This window comes from Strigops habroptila, chromosome 8 (genome assembly GCF_004027225.2).
Source record: "Strigops habroptila isolate Jane chromosome 8, bStrHab1.2.pri, whole genome shotgun sequence".
Lineage (NCBI taxonomy): Eukaryota > Metazoa > Chordata > Aves > Psittaciformes > Psittacidae > Strigops > Strigops habroptila.
The window spans coordinates 4,030,017-4,053,841 of record NC_044284.2 but is presented as its reverse complement, the minus strand read 5'-3'; the positions used below and the strand labels follow the sequence as shown (position 1 = coordinate 4,053,841).

General features: G+C 40.0%; 1 protein-coding gene across 2 annotated transcripts; it reads right to left on the bottom strand.

Moving 5' to 3' along the window:
• Window positions 1-22,783, bottom strand: LRRC8B (leucine rich repeat containing 8 VRAC subunit B). 2 transcript variants are annotated; one of them, XM_030494198.1, is made up of 5 exons: window positions 22,653-22,783; window positions 8,303-8,354; window positions 6,863-6,961; window positions 4,025-6,186; window positions 1-3,038 (listed from the first exon to the last, which is right to left on the bottom strand). In XM_030494198.1, exons 4-5 carry the CDS (start codon window positions 6,158-6,160, stop codon window positions 2,766-2,768), a joined length of 2,409 nt encoding a protein of 802 aa, XP_030350058.1. In that variant the 5' UTR covers window positions 6,161-6,186; window positions 6,863-6,961; window positions 8,303-8,354; window positions 22,653-22,783; the 3' UTR covers window positions 1-2,765. The 2 variants fall into 2 exon arrangements, with proteins under 2 accessions (XP_030350058.1, XP_032775999.1); XM_032920108.1 differs by lacking the exons at window positions 6,863-6,961; window positions 8,303-8,354; window positions 22,653-22,783 and having other exon boundaries at window positions 4,025-6,853.
• Between the last annotated feature and the right edge of the window lie 1,042 nt (window positions 22,784-23,825).

Sequence of the window (23,825 nt, the reverse complement as noted above, 5' to 3'; positions counted from 1 at the left end):
TTGTAATGGCAAAAAAATTTAATTATTCAAAAGAAATGTTCACGATACGGAAGGTCACAATACAAAGTTCTTACAACACACACAAGTTGGAAAGCCTTTTGTTGATTGGAAGCAATTGTTTAATACAAAGACTAGATGCCGACAATACTTATTGTACAAAGCTTATGACAGAGGATTCACGTGTTGATTCTCTGAAAACCCCCTTATTTTGAAGAACTATTGAATATTAAGGTCATGGCTGAAGTGAAATCAGGAAGTTCTGTTATATTTGTCTCTACCTTCAATTCTAAGCACTAGGATTGGGCTTCATGGTACAAAACAGATAATAAAGGCACACTATGGTTTGAAAGCAAGGCTAGAGGTTTTAGTCTTTACCCTTTCTGGGGTTTGTCTGGGTGTTTTATGAACACTCAAACATGCAGGGGAAAAAATCCAGCCCTTGAGTGGATGCAGAGTGAGAAAAATATTAAAGTCTGCAAAAAAAGAAGTATAAAACAGTATTTACATTCTTACGTATTTCTTAATGTTTCCTCAACTCCTTTGGGGTTACAGGATTTAGAAATGAAGTACCTTTCTCCCAGTTATGTCTGTTATTTCACTGACGGAACTAGTTCAAAATGCACATCTAAGATTATTTTTCACCTCCATCAGTTTTGTTGGTTATGGAAAAGGACTGGTGCACTGCTAAGAAGTGGAAGGATTTGGCCAAGCCAGTTGCTTGCTTCTTTAGCTTGTTCAATGCAGCTTCCCAATTTAGAAGAAAAAGCTTTAAAGAAAATGCTTGCTTAATCTTTTAAAAGCCACTAGACTGCAAGTCTTGCGTGTCAAGTTCTGGCACAAAGCATTCTTCAATGTTCAGTTACAAAGTCCTGACAGGCCTACTACAATTATTAACAACACTTTTGCCACAGGGGTGCACACCAACGTACTCTGGTTTCATCACATCTATCACAACTAGCTCTGTTCGTGAACCATGTCAATTCCTATGGAACTATTAAACAACTCAAGATTAGTTGAAAAAGTTGGGAAGAGCTACATATGGACGCTATGAAAGACTGTTCCAGCAACACAAGTCTGCACATAAACGCAACTTATCAGCTTACACAAAACATTTCTAGAACTACCTAAAAAGTAGTAGGTTTACCACATTTTGGTTCCCTGAGAAGTGCTCAAACTGCAAAGGTCTTTGGAATGCCATCAGTACAGTAAACAAATATGCATGTCTTGCACTGCTACTGCAGAGACATCTCCTACTTCCATGTTGAGCAGACTTGGTTTTGGCATTTTCATTCCAAGTAAACCTAACTCTCCACAAGAGTGGCACTGGAATGGGAGTAAGAGATGACTAAACATAGTCTTAGTACTAAAACTGGTTTATCTGTGATTTGATATTACAAACTGGAATGCACGCTTGATGAACACAGGCATTAAGAACATAGTTTACCTCATCTATTTAACCCATTATTGAGATTGGTTTTGGAAACTTCAATACAAAAAGTAGTCAAATATGTTTTTGGAAAGCATGCTTTCTTTTTTCCCCCCCAGGAACACCACCTATATTTTTAGTGAACATGATTAAACATCATGAGAGTTAAGACTTCAATACAATAAAAGAGCGCACAGCGAAAGAATGAAGTCAGGAACCATTTTATTTCCATCCAGTTTTGCAAGTGTTAAGGATGGCATAAGAGCTCATTCCACCACTATGATCTATGGAACTACACCCCTAGAAGAGGCAAAGCTTATAATGCTTCCTGTTTCCCCTCCCAAGTATAAGCTGCATGACTGTTGGGTTTAACTGTGTCTTTCTGTCACTAATATCGACTTTCTTCATCCTCTCCCCAGACACCAGAATAGAGTAACTGGGTACAGAGAAGCAGGACTGAGGCAGTCAGTAAAGAGAAGTTATAAAACATGTTAAACAGCAACATACACTACACTAACACCTGCAATGCTCACAACATACAGAAGACAACTCTGCAACTAGATTGTGTTCTATTTGCCATTATTACCTATGAAGATCAGTGCTGTAAGATTTGCTGTCTCATACATGTGCACCACAGTTATTCCAGTTTCTTCTGATTCTTCCAATTTCTAGGCAACAATTCAATTTGTATTCATTATTTTTAAGACAAAATACTGAAACTGGTTTCAGGTGGTTTTGTCCAACTGGTTTTAATAGCACGATTCAAACGGCAACTTCCACAATTATAGAATTAATGCTCAGTACTTGCCAAAAGCTTTTAAAATTAAGGTATGTTGAAAAATTACTTTCAGTATAACCCATGCAATTGAACTGCTCAAATAGTTTAAACTCTTAATTTAACATATTCTAAGTTAGTGAAGAGTTCACATTCAGAAACTAATTCCAGACAGTTCTTAGACCTCATGTGGCAGGAGATTAAGCTCTTTAAAAGTATCACTATCAACAGAAAAGAATTCCCATATGAAAAAAGTATATACACCCTCACTATAGCCAGGTAATCAACTCTTCCATTTCAATATGATCATAAACATTTAATTATTTCAACCAGTAAAAACTAACCGACAATTCATATTTCAGGTTTTTCAAACATATGATCACCTTTTAAAGGCTGCATTTTTTGTCTGAATCTAAGTACATTTGTCTTTTCCAATACAATCAACTCAGTTAAATGAATTTAAGTTTAAGACTCATTTGTAAACTGTTCTCTCCCACTTCACCTATACAGCCCTTTAGACACACAGGCTTATAGACTGCAATGATGCAGAGTTCCAGTTTAAATTCAGCACTTATCTGAAGAGGCCTGCAAACGCTCTCTTACACGGGGTGGAAGTGTTTTTAACAACCGCTCCTCTACAATGAGGCTATTCCTCTTTAAGAACTGACATTCTTCCAGTTCAGCAGGAAGTGACTCAAGATAGTTTCCAATGAGCTCTAATTGAACAAGATTCAGTAGCTGACCCACACAAGGGGACAAATTCATCAGACTGTTATTTCCCAGAAGAAGAAACTGCAGCTTTTTGCACTGAAATAATCCATCAGGAAGCATTTCAATCTAGAAAAAAGAAAGGAAAGAACAAAAAGAATACACATTAGAAGTTGCTAGCCTACATGCAGCTGCATGTTTTGACCTTTCTCAGTTTTATTTTAGGGTAAAAACACCCTCCTAGTTTATGGAAGGATAAGGAATGGGAAGATTGTAATGCTCCTATCATTATGGGATAAAGTGCTTGAGAATACTCGGATGGTTTTATACACCTGTTTCATTACAAAGATGCTTAGCTCCTGGCAGAAGTCAAGACATAAGCATGGCAGGGGGAGTACATACATGTGTGCATATAAATATGTGCACATGCAGATGGCAGGGAAGAAATAGGCTGCTATCTCCTAAAAAAATCAGTTAATGAAGAACAAATAGACATTGTGGAGAGACATTAGCAGCTCCTATGTTGTGAAACCTGTATCAGCAGTTATCTGTGCAGTACAGTAGTAACTCTAGTCCATCCAAAACCAACCTCACCAGTGAAAAACCAATTACAAACCTCAAAAGAAGCCTTCAGTCACAAGCCTGGACCCCATACTGATGAGCCAGACAGTTTAGGACTGCTAACGAGGTTACAGCTATAATTATTTCCCTCTTCCCAGACAGCTGTGCTTCTCACCAACCAGCTGTTGATTCACTACAGCTTTCAGCTTGACATTTTATGGTAACAATTTAACACTGTTCACTTCCATTAAAATGCTACATAGGATAGACAACCACAGAGAAAGGGAAGATAGATTTCTGCAGCCATCCTAACCTGTACTATCTCTGGATCAGAGCCCTTAAGCTGCTACAGACCAGGATAGTATTTAGTATTACACAAGCTTTGATGATACCAAAGTTTTATTGATTAAACAAGCACCACCCCTTTCTTCAGCTTTACTGAGTTTCCTTTAATCATGAACATCACAAAAGCATTTTGAAACAGAGGCTGTTCCAGAAAAAAATGGTAGGTTAATCAGAATCTGATTTAAGTAGGAATTCAAAGTTCTACTTACATGGTTTTTTGTCAAAGCCAAGTACTGCAGATTGGTCAGATAACCAATTTCTTCAGGGATGGAGGTTAGCTTATTATAGCTAAGATCCAAATAGTGTAATTTTTTACAAAGAAAAAGCTGCAATGGAACATTTTTAATATTATTATAATTTAGATACAATTGTTCCAGGTTTGATAATGCACCAATCTGCACCGGGACATAGGAAATACTGTTGTGCCACAACTTCAAGCAAGAAAGGTTCTTAAGATGTTGAAAACTAATTATTTCTTCCACTGTTCTGAGATTATTTTCTTTTAAGTCAATTTCATGCAAATTGTTGAGGGTAAAAATGGAATGAGGAATGCGCTCTAAGTCACAGCAGATTAATTCTAAGGTTCTCAGGTTGACCAGCTTCTTCAGGTTATTTAGCACTATCAGTTTGTTCCCCTCGTTGTTGATAGACAAGTGTTGTAAAGAAGGCAGAAGATCTGTAACCACTTGAGGTATACGGGAAAGGTTGTTTTTTAAGTGAATGGATCTCAGATTTTTTAGGCCCTGAAAGCTTTCGTTATATATGGAGTTGTGATGATCGAGCATGAAATATCCTGTTAAGCACAATTCTTGGAGGTTTTTTAGATGAAAGACCCAAAATGGAATTCTTCCCATCTCGCTAGATTTCAGGCGCAATGTTTTCAGATTCTCTTCTAAAAAACTGACTGCTGGATAATCCATAGTTACTGATGAGTGATAGACATTGAGTTCTTTCAGATTGACTAGCTGGGTCACAGCCGAAGGAAGTTTGGCTTCAGGAATAAGTTCCAGGCTTAGGACTTCAATTTCTGTCAGTTCAAAGACACTGTCTGGAAGACCATTTAACATGAAAAGGTGGAGTTCAATCTTGTCTTGGGAATTTCTTACTAGTTTATTTTTGAGTTTTTCCACTGACCATTCATTGTTAAGATTGATCTGTTTCAGTTTGTTTTCACTCAAATCAGACAGGAATATTGAGAATCGTTGGGAATAAAGAGGATCATACTGATCTGCCAAGTGGAGAATAAATGCAAAGTCATTCTTTACATCAGGTATATCACTGTAATTACTTTTCTCTCTCAGCTTTTCAAAAGAGTATTGCTTAAGTGAACTTCTTAACATCCACCACAAACTGTAAGTACAAGTTAAGCCATAGAAGATCACTAAAACAACATAAAATGAAGCCAAAACTTTAAAAATCTCTGCTAGTGAATAAACACACTGGTACCTTTTGTAGCCTGTGAAGGCTTGAACATTGACTACACAATCAATTTCAAGTGTGATAAATGATAAATAGTAGGGGACATAAATTACTATTATTACAAATACAATGACTTTCACTATAATCTGTTTCATATACACTGTATATATGACATCCTTCTCTTCAACATGTACTCTGAATTTCTTCACTTTTTCAAATATAGCTTTAGCTTGTTCCCCTTCTTTTTTGTCAAGAACACTTGAGGAATTTTCTCTTCCAGTTGTTTCCAAGCCAGGCTGGGAATATGGCAGGGACTGTCTGCTGGCCCCTATATCTACTGAACTCCCAGGTGGTGAAATCGCTGCTTTTGATTTGGCTATTGGCAACTTCCTCACAGACTGCTCGGCAACTGTTTCTGAGAGGGCACGCGTTGTCCATGGAGAATCAAAACACTTCTGAAGAATGGCTACAAAGTGCTCAAGCCTGGAACTTGTACTAGGGTAGTAAAGCCAGAAATTACTGCAAGCCGCAAAAATAAAGGTATGCAGAAGCACTAGGTATGGAAAAAATTTGGCAAACCAGTGAAGCTCTCTCTCATAACATACTGCATCAATATAGGAATACTGCTGCCGATGGAGATCGTTCTGGATTTTAAGCGGGATGATTATCTGTGCTGTAGAGCTAGCTGACATGTTAAGGTTGGCTTTAACTAAATCCCAAGGCACGGCACAGTGATTGTCAAATTCTAGCTTGCAAGGAAGACAACACAATACTCTGGTTTGAGTAAGCTGGAGAGCCCCAGCGAGCACGGCAACTAGCAGCATTATCATGGTGAGGTAATACCAGAAGACATCCCACCATGGTTTTAGTATGTGGTAGGATGACTGGGCATCTGCTAAGTATTTGAGTTCTGTTAGCGTGATCATGACTTTCACCTGTGAGAGAACAGCAGCTGGTAGAGGAAAAAAGAAAGAAAAGACATTCTTAGAGAATTGTTAAAACCCATTTTTCTCACCATTAAACACTTGGAGCTTACTGCTGTTTTCCCAGTTTTAAGTGGGTAACATTTGCATCCAGAGCATAACAAAAGGATCCACGAACTCCTGACACCTAACTCTAGCCATCATCTTATTTATTTTAAGTTACTTGGAATGCAAACATTTAAATGAAGAATGAAAACAGCATCAGAGGTTAGGAGAAAGTATATTCTGACCAAACATTTGGGTACTCTTCAAGTAGAAATACAAGCAGGTGTAAGTTAAGGAAGTGTCTGGTACATTACTAGCAGTCCTTCAGCACCATCCTAAACATATATAGCAAAAGTGATTTCTCATCTATGAAGAATCCCCAAATCAGAGCAGTATATTAACATGATGGCTCTTGTAATTTAGAATTTTCTACTAGATTAAGTCATGCTACCCAATTAAAGAAGAATACACAAAAATTCTCACAACAGCAGTTTTGCTTTATACGCTCTTACAATTCCCGTCTTCTCCCAACAAGAGCATTAAGCATACTGACAGAATGAAAATAAAACTAACCCAACCTGTTATTGTCCAGTATTGCCATATACATATATATAAATAGCACACCTAACCCCCAGCAGCATAGGTTTGATTCATACTTACTTTACTAATTAAAAAGAATAAATACACAGCACTGCTCAGTCAGGAGGTCTACACCTTTTAAAATTCCTTGGACATGCCATCTTCACATTTGTCTTCATTCTGCATGGAGAAAATTAGATATGCTTTACTTTTAATGGCTTCACGTAAATAAAGGGCAAACATTTCAGCTTGCATTAGAACTGCTGCCTTGTGGCAGACATCAGGATCCATTAAGCTTTGCATTGCCACAGCTACATGAAATGGAACAAAACATACTCAGAAATGATCATGTAGAATAAGTAGTCAAAGTTGTGCAGTCACATCGACATGAAACCCAGGAAACTGCCTACAGCAAGTCCTGTTTCAACTGGGAAGTAATTCCTTTTTTTTTGCTGCCAACTAACTATGTGAAAATGAAATTTGCAACATGCAAGACTTCAAAAAGTAGAATTGAGTCATAATTCTGATATACGAAGGTTTGGCAGAAATGCAAGGTTCTCAAAAACAGAGGCCCTGAAACAAATTCATAAACTACTCAGTGTCAATGGCAATACCACAGATACTATCAGCTTTGGAGAAAACTTCCTAGGAATTTTGTTAAGCAGCAGAGATACAAAGCAATGGGGATGTTCTCTGTTTTTCTTTATCATAGAATCATTTAGGTTGGAAATGACCTTTAAGATTGAGTCCAACTGTTTACCCAGCACTGCCAAGTCCACCACTAAACCATGTCTCCGAGTGCCACATCTACACATCTTTGAAATACCTGCAGGGATGCTGACTCCACCACTTCCCTGGTCTGCCTGTTCCAATGCTCAACAACCCTTTTGGTGAAGAATTTTTTCCTAATATCTGATCTAAACCTTCCCTGGAGCAACCTGAGGCCATTTCCTCTTCTCCTATCCCTTGTTACTTGGGAGAAGAGACTGACACCTTGCCACAACCTCCTTTCAGGTAGTTCTAGAGAGCGGTAAGGTTTTGTCTCTGCATCCTCTTCTCCAGGCTGAACAACCCCAGCCCACCCAGCCCTTCTTCATAGGACTTGTTCTCTAGACCCTTCACCAGCTTCGTTGGACCCGCTCCAGCACCTCAATGTCTCTCATGTAGTGAGGGGCCCAGAACTGGACACAGGATTGCAGGTGTGGCCTCATCAGTGCCCAGTACAGGGGGACAATCACTGCCCATGTCCTGCTGGCCACACTATTTCTGGTACAAGCCAGGATGCTACTGGCCTTCTTGGCCACCTGGGCGTACTGCCTCTCATACCCATAATATATTGGTACTGGACATTTCAATTCCAAACAGAACTGGGAAGCTGTTATAAAAAGACAAACAACAGCTGAACTAAGGCAGAAACTTATTCTTACTTCACATTCACATTTGAAGGGAGAAGAATGGCTGAAAGTAAGTTAACCCTTCTTGCATTGACAAGGCTACTTTTAACAGAATGTAGAAACTTACCAGGCCCACCCAAGGGAAAGCAGCTGAAGGACAGAATGGTTACAGTGCACTCCTGGAGAGAAAAGAAATTGTCATCAGATCAGGAATCATATGGACTCCAATAACTGTATTATAAAAATGGCCCATTACTCTTTCCACAGCAGTGTTTTAAAGATCCAACATTTAATGAGCAAAAAATGTAACTAGATTCACAAGAACCAGTTAGAACAATTTAAGCTCTACTCTATCAAATAATTTACTTGCTCACCATCTGAAAGTTGCTTTTCCTGAAGTATTTGCCCTTGTCATTGTCCCATTTCTAAGCACTAAAAGCTACTTAAGCCCAACAGTTTTTGCATTTACATGAAGTCACTAGTCTTACAACTGAAATGCTCTAACCATAGCTAAGAAATAACAATTTCCTCAATCACTTCAGCTCAACTTGCAAAAACCACATCTGTAAATACCTTAAAATCAGTTCTTTCTGTATAATTCTTTGGGGTTTGAATATAAATTCATAGGTGTAAAAGCACAAAACGTTACTAAACCCACCCAAACTAAGGCATTCATTCTGCAGTGTCTGGATCACATCTGGAGTGAAGCCAAACATGCTTGATTTGAATGTAGATGGAAAAATCAAAAGCTTTGGTTTTTTTTCCATTTCCAGCCTAGAATTAAACCCAGTCAATTCTTCTCACTTGAACTTTGTTACAAGAAATGAAAGATTTGAGACCCTTTTAAATAGCCAAGAACAGGCTAAGAAATAAGTATGTTGAATGATTCAACAGAGATCAAAACATATAAAGAGCATTATTTTTAGCCAGGAAAACATTTGAAAAGTCAAAATGATCACTGAAGTGGCTGAAAGTTTAATATAGTGTGAAACTAGCAAGAGGATGGGAGCAATTCTTTTCCTGACAAACAAACAAACCTCACCAGGGGTTTGGGAAGATACTAACATTTTAAAGAGATGTTTTATTTAACTAAATGCATATTAGAGAAAGTCACAGGTAACAATAATGTACATATGCACTTTTATACAAAGAACACCACTCTCCTGGTAACAGGCTTATTTTGGGGAATAAGCAAGGCTCTTGTGGAGCATGAGGTACAGAATTCAGAGTACAAGAAAGCAGATAACACTGTTTGATAGAGTATTTTCTCTAAAAGTCACAGAAAGAAAACAAAATGAAACTGAAGCCAATTCTATTAAAGACCTATTTGTATGCTTGAGAGCATGCACAACCCAATACACCTTCTTCAAGCAATGCTACAATGCTCAAACAAAGAAGTGGTTTGTTTTTACAGAGTGTGAGAACTTTTAGAGAGTGTAAGGTCTGTTTCTATCAAATACTTTCTTTCTCACCTCCCTGCCTTGAACTGGAAAGTTGCTTATCCCTATCACATATCCCAGAAAACTGAAGCTACATTCTTGCTGCAGTTTTAGATACTTTCTAGCAGAAAGCGAGTGTCATAATATTAAGTATTTAAATACTTTAACTCTGGTCTTTTTTATGACTCCTTTTTGAAACATTCCAATGAAGTATGTGTATTCATTACAATTCTATGTATATGAAATGAAGCTGCTTATCAGACATCCACAGTACATACAAGCATAAACATGTGAATTATTAATGATAAGTTTGCTAAAGACAGTTTACTTTCAAATCCTATTTGTATGCCAAGAGTGACTAATCAAATGAAATAATGCTCAACTATAATGGGTTTGATAAATCTCATCTCCAGCAGCTTTCAACCCATCTCAAAGCCATAAAAGCTTTTCAAAGTGGCCTAATTCAATTGGCAATCTTTCTTAGAAGATGAGACAGACATTATAGCCCCAGGCTAAGTGATGACTTCAGGAGAGTTACCCCAGATCAGTACTGGGATGCAGGCCAGAAAAATAAGGTAATACAGATCACTAATATCTAGGCAGATTTTAGTTACTTCAAGACTGATGAATCTGATCAAAAGAAACCTATCCAGAATATGAATGGAAGGCTACCATTTTGAAAATCATTATCTATAAGCGTCAGATACTGCACCTCACTATCCTCAGGTGCCAAAATGTTACTTAACATCACATTACTCTGTCATTCAGTCACTGCTTCCATAATTTTAGGCACATTTAGTTAGGGATGGCTCTGAAGCAAGGTAAGTGCTTTGCTTGTCCTCCCCAAAGAATAACGTGCTACAGGAAGCCAATACCTGACAAGAGGCTGAGTTTTATTTTTAAGGCTATGCTGGTTTTGTTGAGTATTCAGCTGATGTTTCTGACACATGAAGTAAATCAAAACAGACTCACACAACTAAAGCATACCTTGACAGGTATTCCAGTGGTGTCATTCCAACAGCATGACGTGCTTCTCAATTGAGATTAGGAATGCTGGCATCCTAAGTAAATGTGTCTGTTTTCACAACTTTCTAACAAAAGCGATTCCTGAACTGCAGTACCTACTCAGCTTCTAGCTACTTTAAATGTATCCCTTTTTCGTCCAAGATTTTGGATGCAAAATGAAATTCAATAACAAACTAAACATGCAATCAATTTTGCTTAATGGGCCATTTTGAGAGTCTCCTATGGAATTTCTAATACCTGCTTATGGTCTCTCATGCACAGCCTGAATCTCCACTTGCAGATAAACCCTAATGAATATTCCCAAAGAATAAAAAAGTAACAAACTTTACTTCCCCACACATTCATCACCCAAAACACATCTTCCCTGGCTAAAACGTCCCCTTCTATTTCTTTTTCAAGTGTCCCCTAAACACCAAAAAGCCAAATACTGAAGAGTTCTGGGGCGGGTCTGACTTCATGAAGAATGATACCTTCATACATTCTCTTAACAGATGTGTTCAGATGACTGCCTCTCCCTTTTTTAAGCTTCCTATTGACAAATAAGAGACTACTCAATTCAAGCACTACAGTTGATGTATGGCTTTTCAGAATCTATACCTTGACCACTTATATGCACATGCAGATTCACTTGTAGGATCTTTTTGACAGGGACTGTATTTATGGCTCCGTATTCTACTGAATGCAGAACAATACACAAACAAGATTAGAGAAAGCTTCTTTTCAGTTCCTTCTGAAGAAGGTCACAGGTGAAAATTACAACACATATCAGTGATTATCCTTTTGTATTTAGAATAAACCCAAAGACATTCCCACACTTTACAACAACTAGCATGTTCCTCAGCACAGGATGTTCAAGACTACACGAGCACTGTTACAAGCTTTCCATATCAACCTTTCAAACAACCAAAGACCATATTTACAACTACAGACAATCTCAACCATCAGTGTCTGCAGTAACTGTGGGCCTTGCCTTTCTTAAACACTCCTGGCTCTCAAGACAGTTCTGCTGAACATAAGATGTAGAACAGTAATAGCAAAGTCTTCATGCGGTTTAAGAAGCAGCCTCTGCTCTCTGGAGAAGGCTGCTTACATAAAACTACGTAGCCCAACAGTTTCTGGGAAAATATTTGTAAATATATTTTTAGCTTAAAATTTAATAAATTAGGCTACACTTACATTTTTACTGTACATGCTAGTGCTATTCTGTACCTGCTAGTGCTGATTAAGTCTTGCAAAATTAAGCAACTACTACCCAGCTCTACTATTACCATACCTACAGCAAGCTGAGAAAAAGAGAGTACAACATGGCAAGTGTTTCAGTTCCCTCAGCTACCCAAAAGCTTGAACATTCCTAGATTCAACAGAGAAGGCCTCAGAGTACATGGAAAGAAACCATCTTGAAGGCAGCTTCACCTAAACTCAGAACACCCGCCTTTATTCTATTACTTCCTTTCTCTGGTACACTTAATGCAAGAGAAATACTTTATCTTGCAGTCTAATCTAAATTGAAAATAAGCTTTACTCCAATTTGATTTGCTTCACAAGCACAAGACCTGCTCTTGCAATCTGACTGTGCAGGATTAAATATACTATATTATACATTTCTGTCCCATGCCTGCCACATTCAAAAAGGACCTCTATCTTCCTTGAGCCATATTAAGTTAACTTCTCATTAAAAGCCATCAATATGCAAGTATTAAACCTTTTCTCTAGTCAAGGAAGGGCAGTAAAGAATTGAACGTTGTTAGTAATGTATGTCACTGATCAAACACTCACTAGGGAGATGGATCATCAAACATTCCGGTTACACAGGCAGTTAGAATTATATACCTGTAGGCCACATGATATTGAATCACACCAGTGAGGTCTGCCCAAGTGCATGAAGTTACTTGAGCCTCATTCTCAATAGTGGGTGGGAGGGAGAAACCAAGTCAACTATTTTAAGGGTTAAACTCCGTAATGAAGTTGTATTACTAGACACATATTTAAAAGGCATGTTAAATGTGCATTTTATTTCATGTTAGTCCAGCCTGAAGAGCAATTTTAAATACTATTTCATAATCAGACATACATAGACTGGTAAAAGCACTTTCTCCAGTCCTCTCCTCAAGTTAAGTTCAAGGTCCTAAGAATTGTGTTCTAGCTAAAAGAGGTCACAACCTATGCTCCTATAAAGGCCCATAGTAGCAAGAAAAATATTCCATTTAAACCCAAGTTTAAGACGAAATAGACAGTGAGACAAGCACTTTACAACACAAAACCAAACCACCCCAAACCACTGAAAAACGAAGAAAAACTGGTGAGTTCATACAAACCTAAGTTTCTGAACAAGTGTGTTTCACAGTTAAACAGGGAAGCAATCTAATGGTAAAAAACAAACCCTGAAGTAACATATAAGGTAGCCCAGCTTTGTCTTGCATGTAATTGCATTGACACAACTGATCTCTTTGAAAGCAAGCTGTCTATGTTCTGGGCAAATACTGCTTCAGTCATAGTTCTGGTGCTTTCTAAGATCCCTACCAAATCAAACAGAATCCAGACTCTGAATCAAAACTCCCTATTTCTAGCAAGCAGTAGTTTGTACAGCTTTAGTGCCCAAGCACTATTTTCAACTCAAGGATGCATTTAAAACAAATAAATAGAAGTTAAGTTTGTATCAGGTGATGGTAAAAATCTGGCAGAGGAAAGACTAACCACACAGACAAGTATTACAGTGCTCCGGTCTCCTCTTTCCTTGAGGACACACGAAGATAAACCTGTAGGCAAGCTGTAGCAGCTTTGCCAGACCATGGACCCTTTGATTATTGTAACTTCAAATATGATGTATTTAACTGAATCTTAAGAGCTGTATTAGCATCTAAAGTACTGATTCCAATAAGCATCAAAACAAGCACCTGTTTTGAAGAGACTACTTTCTATTGGTTATACAAAGACTCCCGAAAGCAAATGCACTTAGAGGCATATTTTGTTTCACCCTAATATTTAACTCATTATTTAACTTACTTAATTTGTATTCTCACTGGAAACTTTAGCACATTTTTAGAAATATGTATTTGCTCCATTAATTTACATGTGTCCAAACATCTGTGCATCTCACATATTCCACTTCAAAAAGGAAAATATAGATAGAAAAAGACCATCAAGACTCCACACTGGCATTAGCCTCTAAAAAAAAATAGCCTTGCTATCATAGGTCTGCTTGGCAATTCCTAAAGAAACACAGCAAAACACATTAACAGATTTAAAAAAAAAAAACAAACCCAAAACCGTAAAGAGTTCCATAAGGCTTTTAAAAAAAGAGAAGAGTATAACAAGGTGTAGTAGTTCTGCCTACTACATGGCACATTGAGGTGTTACTGATCAGCTCTGGCTGGTTAACAGGCTCAGGCCTGTGCTGGGCAGATCTCTTGGCCAGAGGTGAAACGGAGCTAGCTGGTAACAGAGAACTCTGCAGGGCAGCTCCCACTTGGTATGAGTGAAACACCACCTGATGTCCTTGTCTTTATCAAGAAGTGTAGCAAAAAGTTCTCCTGTGAACATCTTTCCTGGTTGACAGTAGAAATGATGTACAGACTTGCTTGCTTATAAGAAAGCCTTTCTACCAGTAGGGTCTGCACGTTGTGCAGCACAAGGATCAAAAGCTTGTTTGATGCTGCACAACTCATCTTCCCAGCTTCTAAAGGGATGTATGATTATCTATACTATTCTCTTTATAATGTCAAATACAATAAAAAGCATTTTAAATTACACTGTATAGAGTCTGAATACGTTTCTTACTGAGATCATCATGGACCAGCACCTCTCAGTGCAGAGAACAAACCATATAGATTGTCTTCCAGGAGGTCACTTCTGAAATTCTCTTTAAGTAAAAACAGAGGCCCAAAAACACTAAACCAAAGAACAAGTCCCAAATATCTGTTATGTGGCACTGTACAGTCTGATCACATCTCATCCATTTTCAACACGAAAAGGTTAGTATTTAAAGTGAAGCATCTTCTGTCAGCCTCCTTTCTGCCCTTTTTGGCCTCATAACACTTTCAAGTAAACAAAAACTTCAGTACTGAATAAAAAGTAGGAGAAGGACATGCATTCCTACTACTTCTAACACTTCTAAGAACTGTGTTTTTAAGCATGGCATTAGACTGCCCATAATGAAGCACACTGTTTAACGCAACAAAGTCAGTTCATGTTAAGTCTCAAAAAGGGGACTTAGGTACACAAACAGAATCAGCACCTAAGCACTACAGGAGACTCTTTTACAGATCAACTTGAAGCCAATCACATTCAAAGCACACATCAGTTACCTCCTCACAGACAAACTTACTTGTTTTTTTAATGAAGTGTTAATGGATTTGTGAAATAGGATTGTGAGAGCACTGGTACTAGACTGTATTATCCACAGCAATGACTTAAATCAATATCACCCCAGAGTGGCTGAAGCTATCACAGACCCAACGAACATACAATCATTAACTTCATACATAATTAAAGAAACAAGCCCAGTTACAAATCCATTCACCTTTTCCCTTTCAAAAAAATTAGATTTTAAAATCAGTATGGCAACACTGAAGATAGAAATGGTACACCAATACTACTAACAGTCCTTACTTCCAAGTTCCAAAGAAGTCTTAGGAGTAAGTTCAAATTAGTAAGTATGAAAAAGAGTCTCCTTGGTTCTTTACCTGTTCTTCCCCAAGCAAGAAAGACTACACAACTACACCAAAAGCAATCTTAAAAGGTCTAGACTGGGACTGCTACTTGTGGCGTTCTGTACCCCTTATAACTCTCCCAGAAATCATAGAATGGTTTGGGTTGGAAAGGACCTTAAGATCATCTAGTTCCAACCCCCTTCCATGGGCAGGGACACTTCACACTAGACCACCAAGTCCTTCATCCCATTGCTACCATAGCTAACACAGAGTCAGACACCTTCCAACTGCATTAAATTAGATTTTCAAGCTCATTTATAGCTCCTTTTTATTCCCATAACTACATTCTTCAGTCTTTCTCATGATGAAAAATATGAATACATACCCACAAGACAATGGTACCAACAGTATCCCTGGTATGTCTCCAGCATTCTAAATGAAACCTCAATGATATCTATTTAATTTTGCATACCAAGATGAGTGCTACAACAGAAAATTAATTTTTATCTCCTTAGCTTCCAGAAGTCACACAGATATTCACAATGCCCATTCATTGTGTTGCTCTGCTCAGGACATCAGAAAGCAAAGCAGAGCAAGATAACACTGGAGAATATTCCCAACTTTGATACTACAAGATTTTTCTACAGCAGATTCTTTAATTATAGTATAGCTTATTATCTTTAGTCTTCAAGAGCAGTAGAAGTACAAGAGAGCCAGCAGCATAAACCAGTTCAAATTTAACTAAAGACCCTCTTTCCTTAGGAAAAGGCAGGGAATTGCTCACACATGCTCTCCCATTTTCAGTCTCCATTTCAATAAAGTCACAAATGGCCAGTGACACTTGAAATAGCCAAGACAACTCCTGCAACCTCAGTGGAAACAAGTCTGAAATAAGGAAATCTCAGAAAGAGAAGCCCTGGACTATGTCCACACACCTGAATTACCTCTAAATTAATTTCTCAAGGACCACCCGGGAATGCTGCTGTCACAGCAGAACAAACTGAGTGGACTACAAATCCTACTTATATCAGGTAAGCATTTGGGTCAATTCTGTAGACCAAAGGATATCATGCTGCTATAACTAGGCTATTGACATAATTCATGTAATATCACATGTACTGATGTATTAACCAAAGCACGTTCATATTCCTATCTGATCCTTCTAGATAAAGGTCCTATAAGGAATTCAACAGCACTGCATTTTGAGAGAGATGGAAGGGGGCAACACTCTTCATCTCATAGAAAGTCCTGCTAGTTTTGCAGAGATGAAAGTACCCAAATCCAATGACTTAGGTACTCAGAACCTCCATTCTACATTATTTTCCTAGCTCAAACACTGCTTTCTAATTCAATAACAATACCCAACCCAGTTAATAGGGATATTTATCTCTGACAGCTGAATAGCTCTATGCAAGTCATTTTATTTCTCTCTACCTCCAATTCCTCGCCTGTAAAATCATGATAATGTTTCTTCTATTCTTCATAAAGTATTTAAATGACAACATTATGGAGTAACAACAATCCTTACTAGGTGATCAGAGGCTATTCTGGATTGTACTACAGGTTCTGTTAGGTTCTGAGAGCTGGAAGCACACACACTATTCCTTTTCAGAAAAATGGCCAGACAGTTATCCCCTTTGCCTGTTCTCAGAAACACTGAATTTGTGGTTATACACCTTATTCTAGCTGGAATCATTTTGATGTTTCTAAAATATGATCTGTTATCTAGTGCAATAAGTTAAAATCCCAACATTCAGCCTAAAAAGGAACCTGAGGGTTTTTCAATATTTATAGACTGCCAAGACCAAACAGTGTCCTATCAGGATAACAGATGTTGAGGACAGAAACATCAAGTGAGGTCACAAATCAAAAATATATACCAAATACATTCTGTCTTTGCAAGATAATTATTACCATGCACAAATACAGCTACCAGATTTAGGAACAGTCAAAAAACAGTGTTTTGGTTTTGAGTTTTCCTGATGCTGCATAAGTTTCTTGAAGAACTTTCCAGAAGGCAGTTTTATTACTTCCATGGACAAGAATTTAACTGCACCTAGGAAAAATAGAATTATCAGGGCAGCAACGCAAAACACATCTGATTCTACCCTATTAGTTCTGACACTGGAAAGCTGAGTCAATTTTCAGCAGTGGCTCATCTCTCTTCTCAGAAGCAGCAGCTTTTCATCTCGTTTAAGGGTCCAGTTACTCTTGAAAGCCAGCCTGACAAGTTGAAACACTGGATTCTAGATGTTCAGTCTAGACATCCAAGAGAAAATAATGAGACTAGATAAGCTTCAAGTTACATCTGATTAAGCTCAGGCACTCTTTTTGCATGCAAGCTCTCCCAAACCCCATCTTGTTATCTTTTTAGATAATCTCCCCACCCCAAAGTAAAAAAAGTTGTGAAACTCCACAGTCAAATCCAAACTCACCTGCAATGGAAATGGAGTTGGCTTTACTAATCCTCTGGCAGGGAGCATGCTGTCTGCACAATCACCTCAATCTCTTAAGTCTCTTTCTGTTCATATTACTCTACATTACATATTGGTTAACTTGGTAAAGCAACCAGCTACATCTTATATCTTAATAGATTTGCCCTTCAGTCCTTTCACTTTCACATTGCACATGCTATGTAATTGCATATGTACAAGTGACTTAGCAATGCCTAAACACATCTCTACTGTTTGAGAGCTGCGCATACCCACGAGATCACAAAAGCAGCGTCACGCTTATCAGAAGCATCTCCTAGAACAATGCTAGGCTTCTGAACCCTGCACAAGCAATCAGACCTGAATGCTACGGTAAACCTGCAGTAATCCTGCTTTGCTTCCTGAACAAACACAAATTTAGCACCTATGTTCCTGCTTTATACTTCCATCAAGCCCAAGTATGCTGCATAACAGGGTCTTCTACCACACAAAGTTTGCTTTTTAGTGGGGTGTCTGAGGAAACTCAACAATGGCAAGTTTTTTCAGATAGCAATACTACAAGAAAAACACTTCTTGGTATGAAGCCAAGTTTAACAACTTCAAAAACAAGAGTTAAAGGTTTTACCATCACTTGAATGAATTAAGAACTGTGAAGTAAAAACCCTCTAGCCCCATATTTGTAAGAAACTTGATAGTTTGAAGCAAAGCAGACACTACTTTCAACAACTCACGTTCAGTAAAGCATTTGAGTATTGACTCATCCCTTGTCACTTCACTTCATCAATGTTCTGGTGCTTTCCTGGCTTTGAATCAGTGCCATTGCAAAGTTAGTATTTAAACAATGTTAATGTTTAATAAAAACAAACAAACAAAAACCTTAGAAAACAGTTTTCCTGTACTGCAAAGGCACAGGCAAAGTAATAATAATTTTCACACTTCCACTGGCATGGGTTGGAAATGAGAGTTTACCTTGTGGATAATTTAAACACAGCCTAGAAACAGTTTTCTGTTAAAACTTTTGAAATTGCCCTCCCTTCTTCAAATATTTTGGATTACACAACAAACACACGTCATGGTTTTGCTTTCATTCAAACTGAAAAATTAGTTTAAAGGACAAATACTTTAGGATCAGAGTCTGAATTTGCAGTTCTTAAATTCAAGCCTAGTGGACCTTTTGCACGCAGGTGAACTTTAGCTACCAGAAAATACGTGAATAAATATCTGACAACCTGAAGTACTCCTAGAACAGCAATATTCTCCCCAGAGAACTAAGGCAATGGTGTCAGGGAAATCAGGGGTTACATTTCCTGAGGTTTTAAGCGAGAGCTGTAAAATCAATGCCACTTTAATTAAGCCTCAGTAAACTACATGACCATAGTTTTGTAGCTGATGTGCCACAGAACTGAAACTTTGATTCCATACTAAACTAAAACCACAACTCAAACTAGTATCTCACAAAGAAACAAAGTGTTTATTACAATGTCTGAAGACTACAAACAATTAGTAACAGATTGTGTTACTGCCATATTCTTTATTGGTATCACTGGATCCCTTACTGGCATTGTTAAACCTTTCAGCTTCTCACAATCAACTAAATTCTCAATTTCAGTATAAGGAATTGCATTCCAGCTTACAGTAACAGAACACACCGAGAAGTCGAGCACTTCTGAAGGAAATGCACTCGCATAATTTAATTCAGGGTGTGCAAAGACACTATTTTGAAACAGAATGGCACCAGTGAGAATCAAATTGAAGATACTCCATTAAGAGTTTTCTCCACTATTCCCTTCTGATTGTTGAAAGGCCCTAGAATCCTCTTGGGTGTAAATTAGAGGAGGGTGAGCCAGCACTATACCCCAAACCACATTTGTGGCAGCTTTCTTGAGGGCTGAATCATCCGCCTATTTTCCAACGTATTTCACCACTAGAAAGTATAGACTTTTTGTATCAATAAGTTTAAAGCAAATAATTGGGGAAGCTATTCGTAAGTATTATGAAACTTGGGTTCAATATTAAATTACAGTTTGATTTCAACTAGCTAGAATTTAAATCCAGAACTAGTTCATAGCACACTAACAAGTCTTGGGGAAAAGAGTGACCAAAGCCAAGCATAACTACAGTAAACTGAAGCCCACTTAATATGTCCAGCAAGACTCCAATTTGAATGCATACACAAGGTAGTGCATCCAAATAAGCAGTTTAGTTATTAACAAGTTAAGACTACATGATTCATAATAAGCTTTCTGCCCTTAATGAGGGTGACAGCCCACATGGCAGTGGTAGGGTTAATAAAATGCAGGCCAAAGCCTCTCAGCTGCAATTACCAGCTACCACTAAGCACAGTTACAAGTTTGTGATGTGTCCTTCTGAACTCGATCCATACAGGATACAAACATGTATCAGACAAGTTGTACCATAGCTTGTCACCAGATAAGAAGAATAAAGCATGTTGTTTATTAATTATCAGCAAATTAATAATACATATATGTTGCTAAATCAATGTATATACCAGATAAACATCAAAATGACAGCATATTTAAGTATTAGAATATTTAATTCCACTTTACATTCCTCATCCTTCTACATGGCCACCCATGGAATCTGAACCAAGTATCTTCATAACCACAGCACGGACTTCTAACTTATCTTTAAAAAGAGTGGCTGCAAGAGCAACTGGCAGAACAGCACTATTTGTGAATAGCTGTTATGAGGATGCCTACAGGAAAGATAAATACAGCCCACAGGTTAGCACGCAGAATACAGACAGCAGCGTGAAACATTTAGATAGGCAACAGAGAGACCAGTGTAAACCACACCTTATCCCCTTAGCCACATAAAACAACCATTTCTAATCCTGGATGAGCAGAGCTTGGTGGCTTCAGCAGTAGGTTATGGTAAGTTGAAGCAGAATTACTAGGGCCATGGTCTCTTTCACTACCTGTAGCATATCAGGCAGAGCAGGCACAGTAGCAGCTAAAGGAACACAAGATCTCCCCTTTCACCCCACTCCAAAAATCCATTATAAAAATACTCCTTTGGCAGTGACATACTGCTCTAAAAAGTTCATTTTACAATGCTGAAATACTGAGGATCCAACAACGGTCCAACATTGTTGGTCCCTCTCTAAAATTTACTCAACATGCTTCCATCAACTTCAAAGAGCAGCTGTATTGGTATCTTGCAAGGAAAAAAAGGGCAATTTTCTTTTTCTCCCTATAAAAATCCTCTTTTCCTGGAAAAGGAAAAAAATAAGAGTCAGACCAGCAACTCTCTTCTCTCGAGAGTGCAAGGGAACAAGCATGTTAATACTGCATATGAATCCTACCAAAGTTGAAGTTTAGTTACATTACACTAATGTACATTTAGTAGAATGTAAAAATATGCTAATGTAAACTCTGCTAAACATTTTGTTATCTAGCTACACAGAATGTTTTAAACACTAGGGAAACCCCTTAAGAAAGCTTGTACCCTATCCTAACTGTTGGTTCTCTACTATAGTCATTCTCCTTTCTGCTCCATTTCACATCCCTTGCCCTGCTCAGCAGCACAGATACTGAAGAAAAACACTGCTCGGGGTAACTTTTCTATTCCCCACACAGCCAGCTGAGCTACACAGAGTGAGGAAAACACACACAATATACTTAGACAATGCGTAATAAGTTCTATGACTATGATATACTATGATTTCAACACTTGAGCCACTTTTTCCCTCCCTCCTCTTAAAGGTTTAAGCGCTCCAACAAGATACAGCAGTGAGCCCTGGTCTGTTGCCCTCTCTGCTAGGAAGGTACATGAGGAAGAATTCTGAGACACCAGGAAATAATTCATGCCTTACCTTATCACTTCAGCAAACAGACAAGGAAAGCTGGGAGTCAACAGGACATGTCGAATATTCGAAACTGCAAGTGACCACATAGCTCCTAACTTATTCTAGCACTACCTCAAAGGGATTATTTTAAGTGACCACAGTAGGTGCCAATTCAAACGCTTTACCTGATCAGCACAATGAATGACAATCTTCATATAAAATTAAGCTTTAGGGAAGCCCACTTTAATCAATCCTACAAAACGGATCAATCACAGTATTCACCACAGAAAAATTATTAATTGAAGCCAGGAAGCTGCCTCAATCTCACCGCAGAATAGACCAGCACACAGTAAGCCTTATGTCACTGAAACAACTCAGCTAAGCCACAAGTAAAAGCCACCATACAAGAAACCCCTTGCTGCAAGATCACTGTCTTGCTGGGGATGAGAAGCGCATTGGCAAAAGAGAGGAAAGGAAAAGGACAAAGAAGAGAACGCTTCTTACTTGACACACAGTCCTGCCAGGCCTCAGCACTGAGTTTAAGTCTTTCTCTCCCTTTCAGAGAAGTTGGCACTTGGCACCCGCCTGCCCTTTGCTCGAGGGCAGACACCGCTGCCACACCGGGCGCAAGACAAAAGGGGGAAGCCTCAGGCGACCTGTAGCGCCCCGGGTCACTTGAGGACACGTGTAGATGTCGGTTACGCAAATCAGAGAACGGTTTTTATGCCGAGCCCCACCCGGGCGGGGCGGCCGCCAGGCCCCGAGGCAGGCACAGGCTCGCTCCGGCGCCCCGCGGGGAGGCAGGCAGGTGAGCGGCCCCGCTGCAGGGCGCCGCCGAGCGAAGGGGCGGCCGCCGCGCAAGCTCACCGGGCCGCCCGGTAGGGCGGGCGGACAGCGCCGGGCGCCCCGCGGGCCGGCAACCCCGCTTCTTCCTTCTCTCCCGCAGGCGGAGGGAGCACCCCGGCCTCTCAGCGAGGCAGACAAACCGGGGACGGTCTCCCGGCGGCGGCGAGGGCCAACCGCGCTCTGTCCTCAGGAGAGCCCTGCTCCGCTCCGTTCCGTCCCGCCCGCAGCTCCACACCGGGGAGCGGGCACCTGTCCGTGGCGGCCGCCCCTCGCTTACCTGGCCGCGCCGCCTGCCCGCCCTACCCGCCCCGGCTCGGCGCGGTCACCAGCCCGCTCGCTCGCTCCGTCCGCGAGGGAGCCGGCAGCGCGGCGAGAGGTACCGGCTCCAACCGGCACTTCTTGGGTCCCGCCCCGCCGCCGCCGTCACGTTACCGGGCGCGCCAGCCAATGGGCCGCTGCCGGCGGAACCGCTGACAGGCCGCGGGGCGGGCGCTGCGGCGGACAACAGCGGCCCGCCCGGCACCGCGGCTGTGCCCCCCGGCAGACCCACAGTCCCGCGGCGCCGGCACCGGAGCAAACGGAGCCGCTCGGGAGCGGGAGGAGGTGGAAGGCGTGAGAAAGCCGTCACTGCCACCGGTTACAAAGCACACACGAGGAAGGCGTCGCCGGCAGCGAGGTGGTTGAACCGGGCGGAGATCGCGCGGTTCCCTGCGCACCGGAGGCCTCGGCTGGGTGCGGGTAGCGGGAGGGGAGGTGAGGCCGGCGTGGATGCTGCTGTCCGGCCGGGATGCTGGGAATGCCACCGCGCCGTTACCTGCCGCGTCCCGGCATCTGTCCTGCAGCAAAGGCAGTCTCGTTACTGTGGCCAGGAACATCCACCGTCCACGCCGCTGTCTGACGGTCCATGTTCTGTACGGCAGGACCCTTCTGCGGCTCTTCGGTTTCAGGGAAAACCTGGTAATAAAATAATAAACAAAAAAAGTTTACAAATATACACAATGATTTAAAATAAACAATCATAGATCCATTTGACTTTCCTACTTCGCTGCCTCTTTCTCTGGAGAGTGCAGATCCCTCCTCCCAGTGCCCGAAGAGGCCGATTCTGCTGGTTAAACGCATGAAAGCCCGAAGGGAAGTTGTGATTCCTACCTAGATTCCTGCTATTAACTGGGACAAATGGGCTGTGTCTGCCTCCTCTTAGTCGTACAAACAGCTCAATATACTCAAGTAATTTTCCTGCCATATTTTCATTATCAGCAACTCCATTGCAAGAAGCTATTAAAAATCCTATTTACAATATAATTATACTCCCTACACATGCTCTGCTGTAGTGTTTATTGTTTGTCTAGTCATCAGTTTAGGCGAAAAGGGCCTATGTTCAAAATATTGCTTTTCCTTCATAAAACACCAAAATCTTTTTCCTCACAGCTGTACAAACCCCCCTTCATTT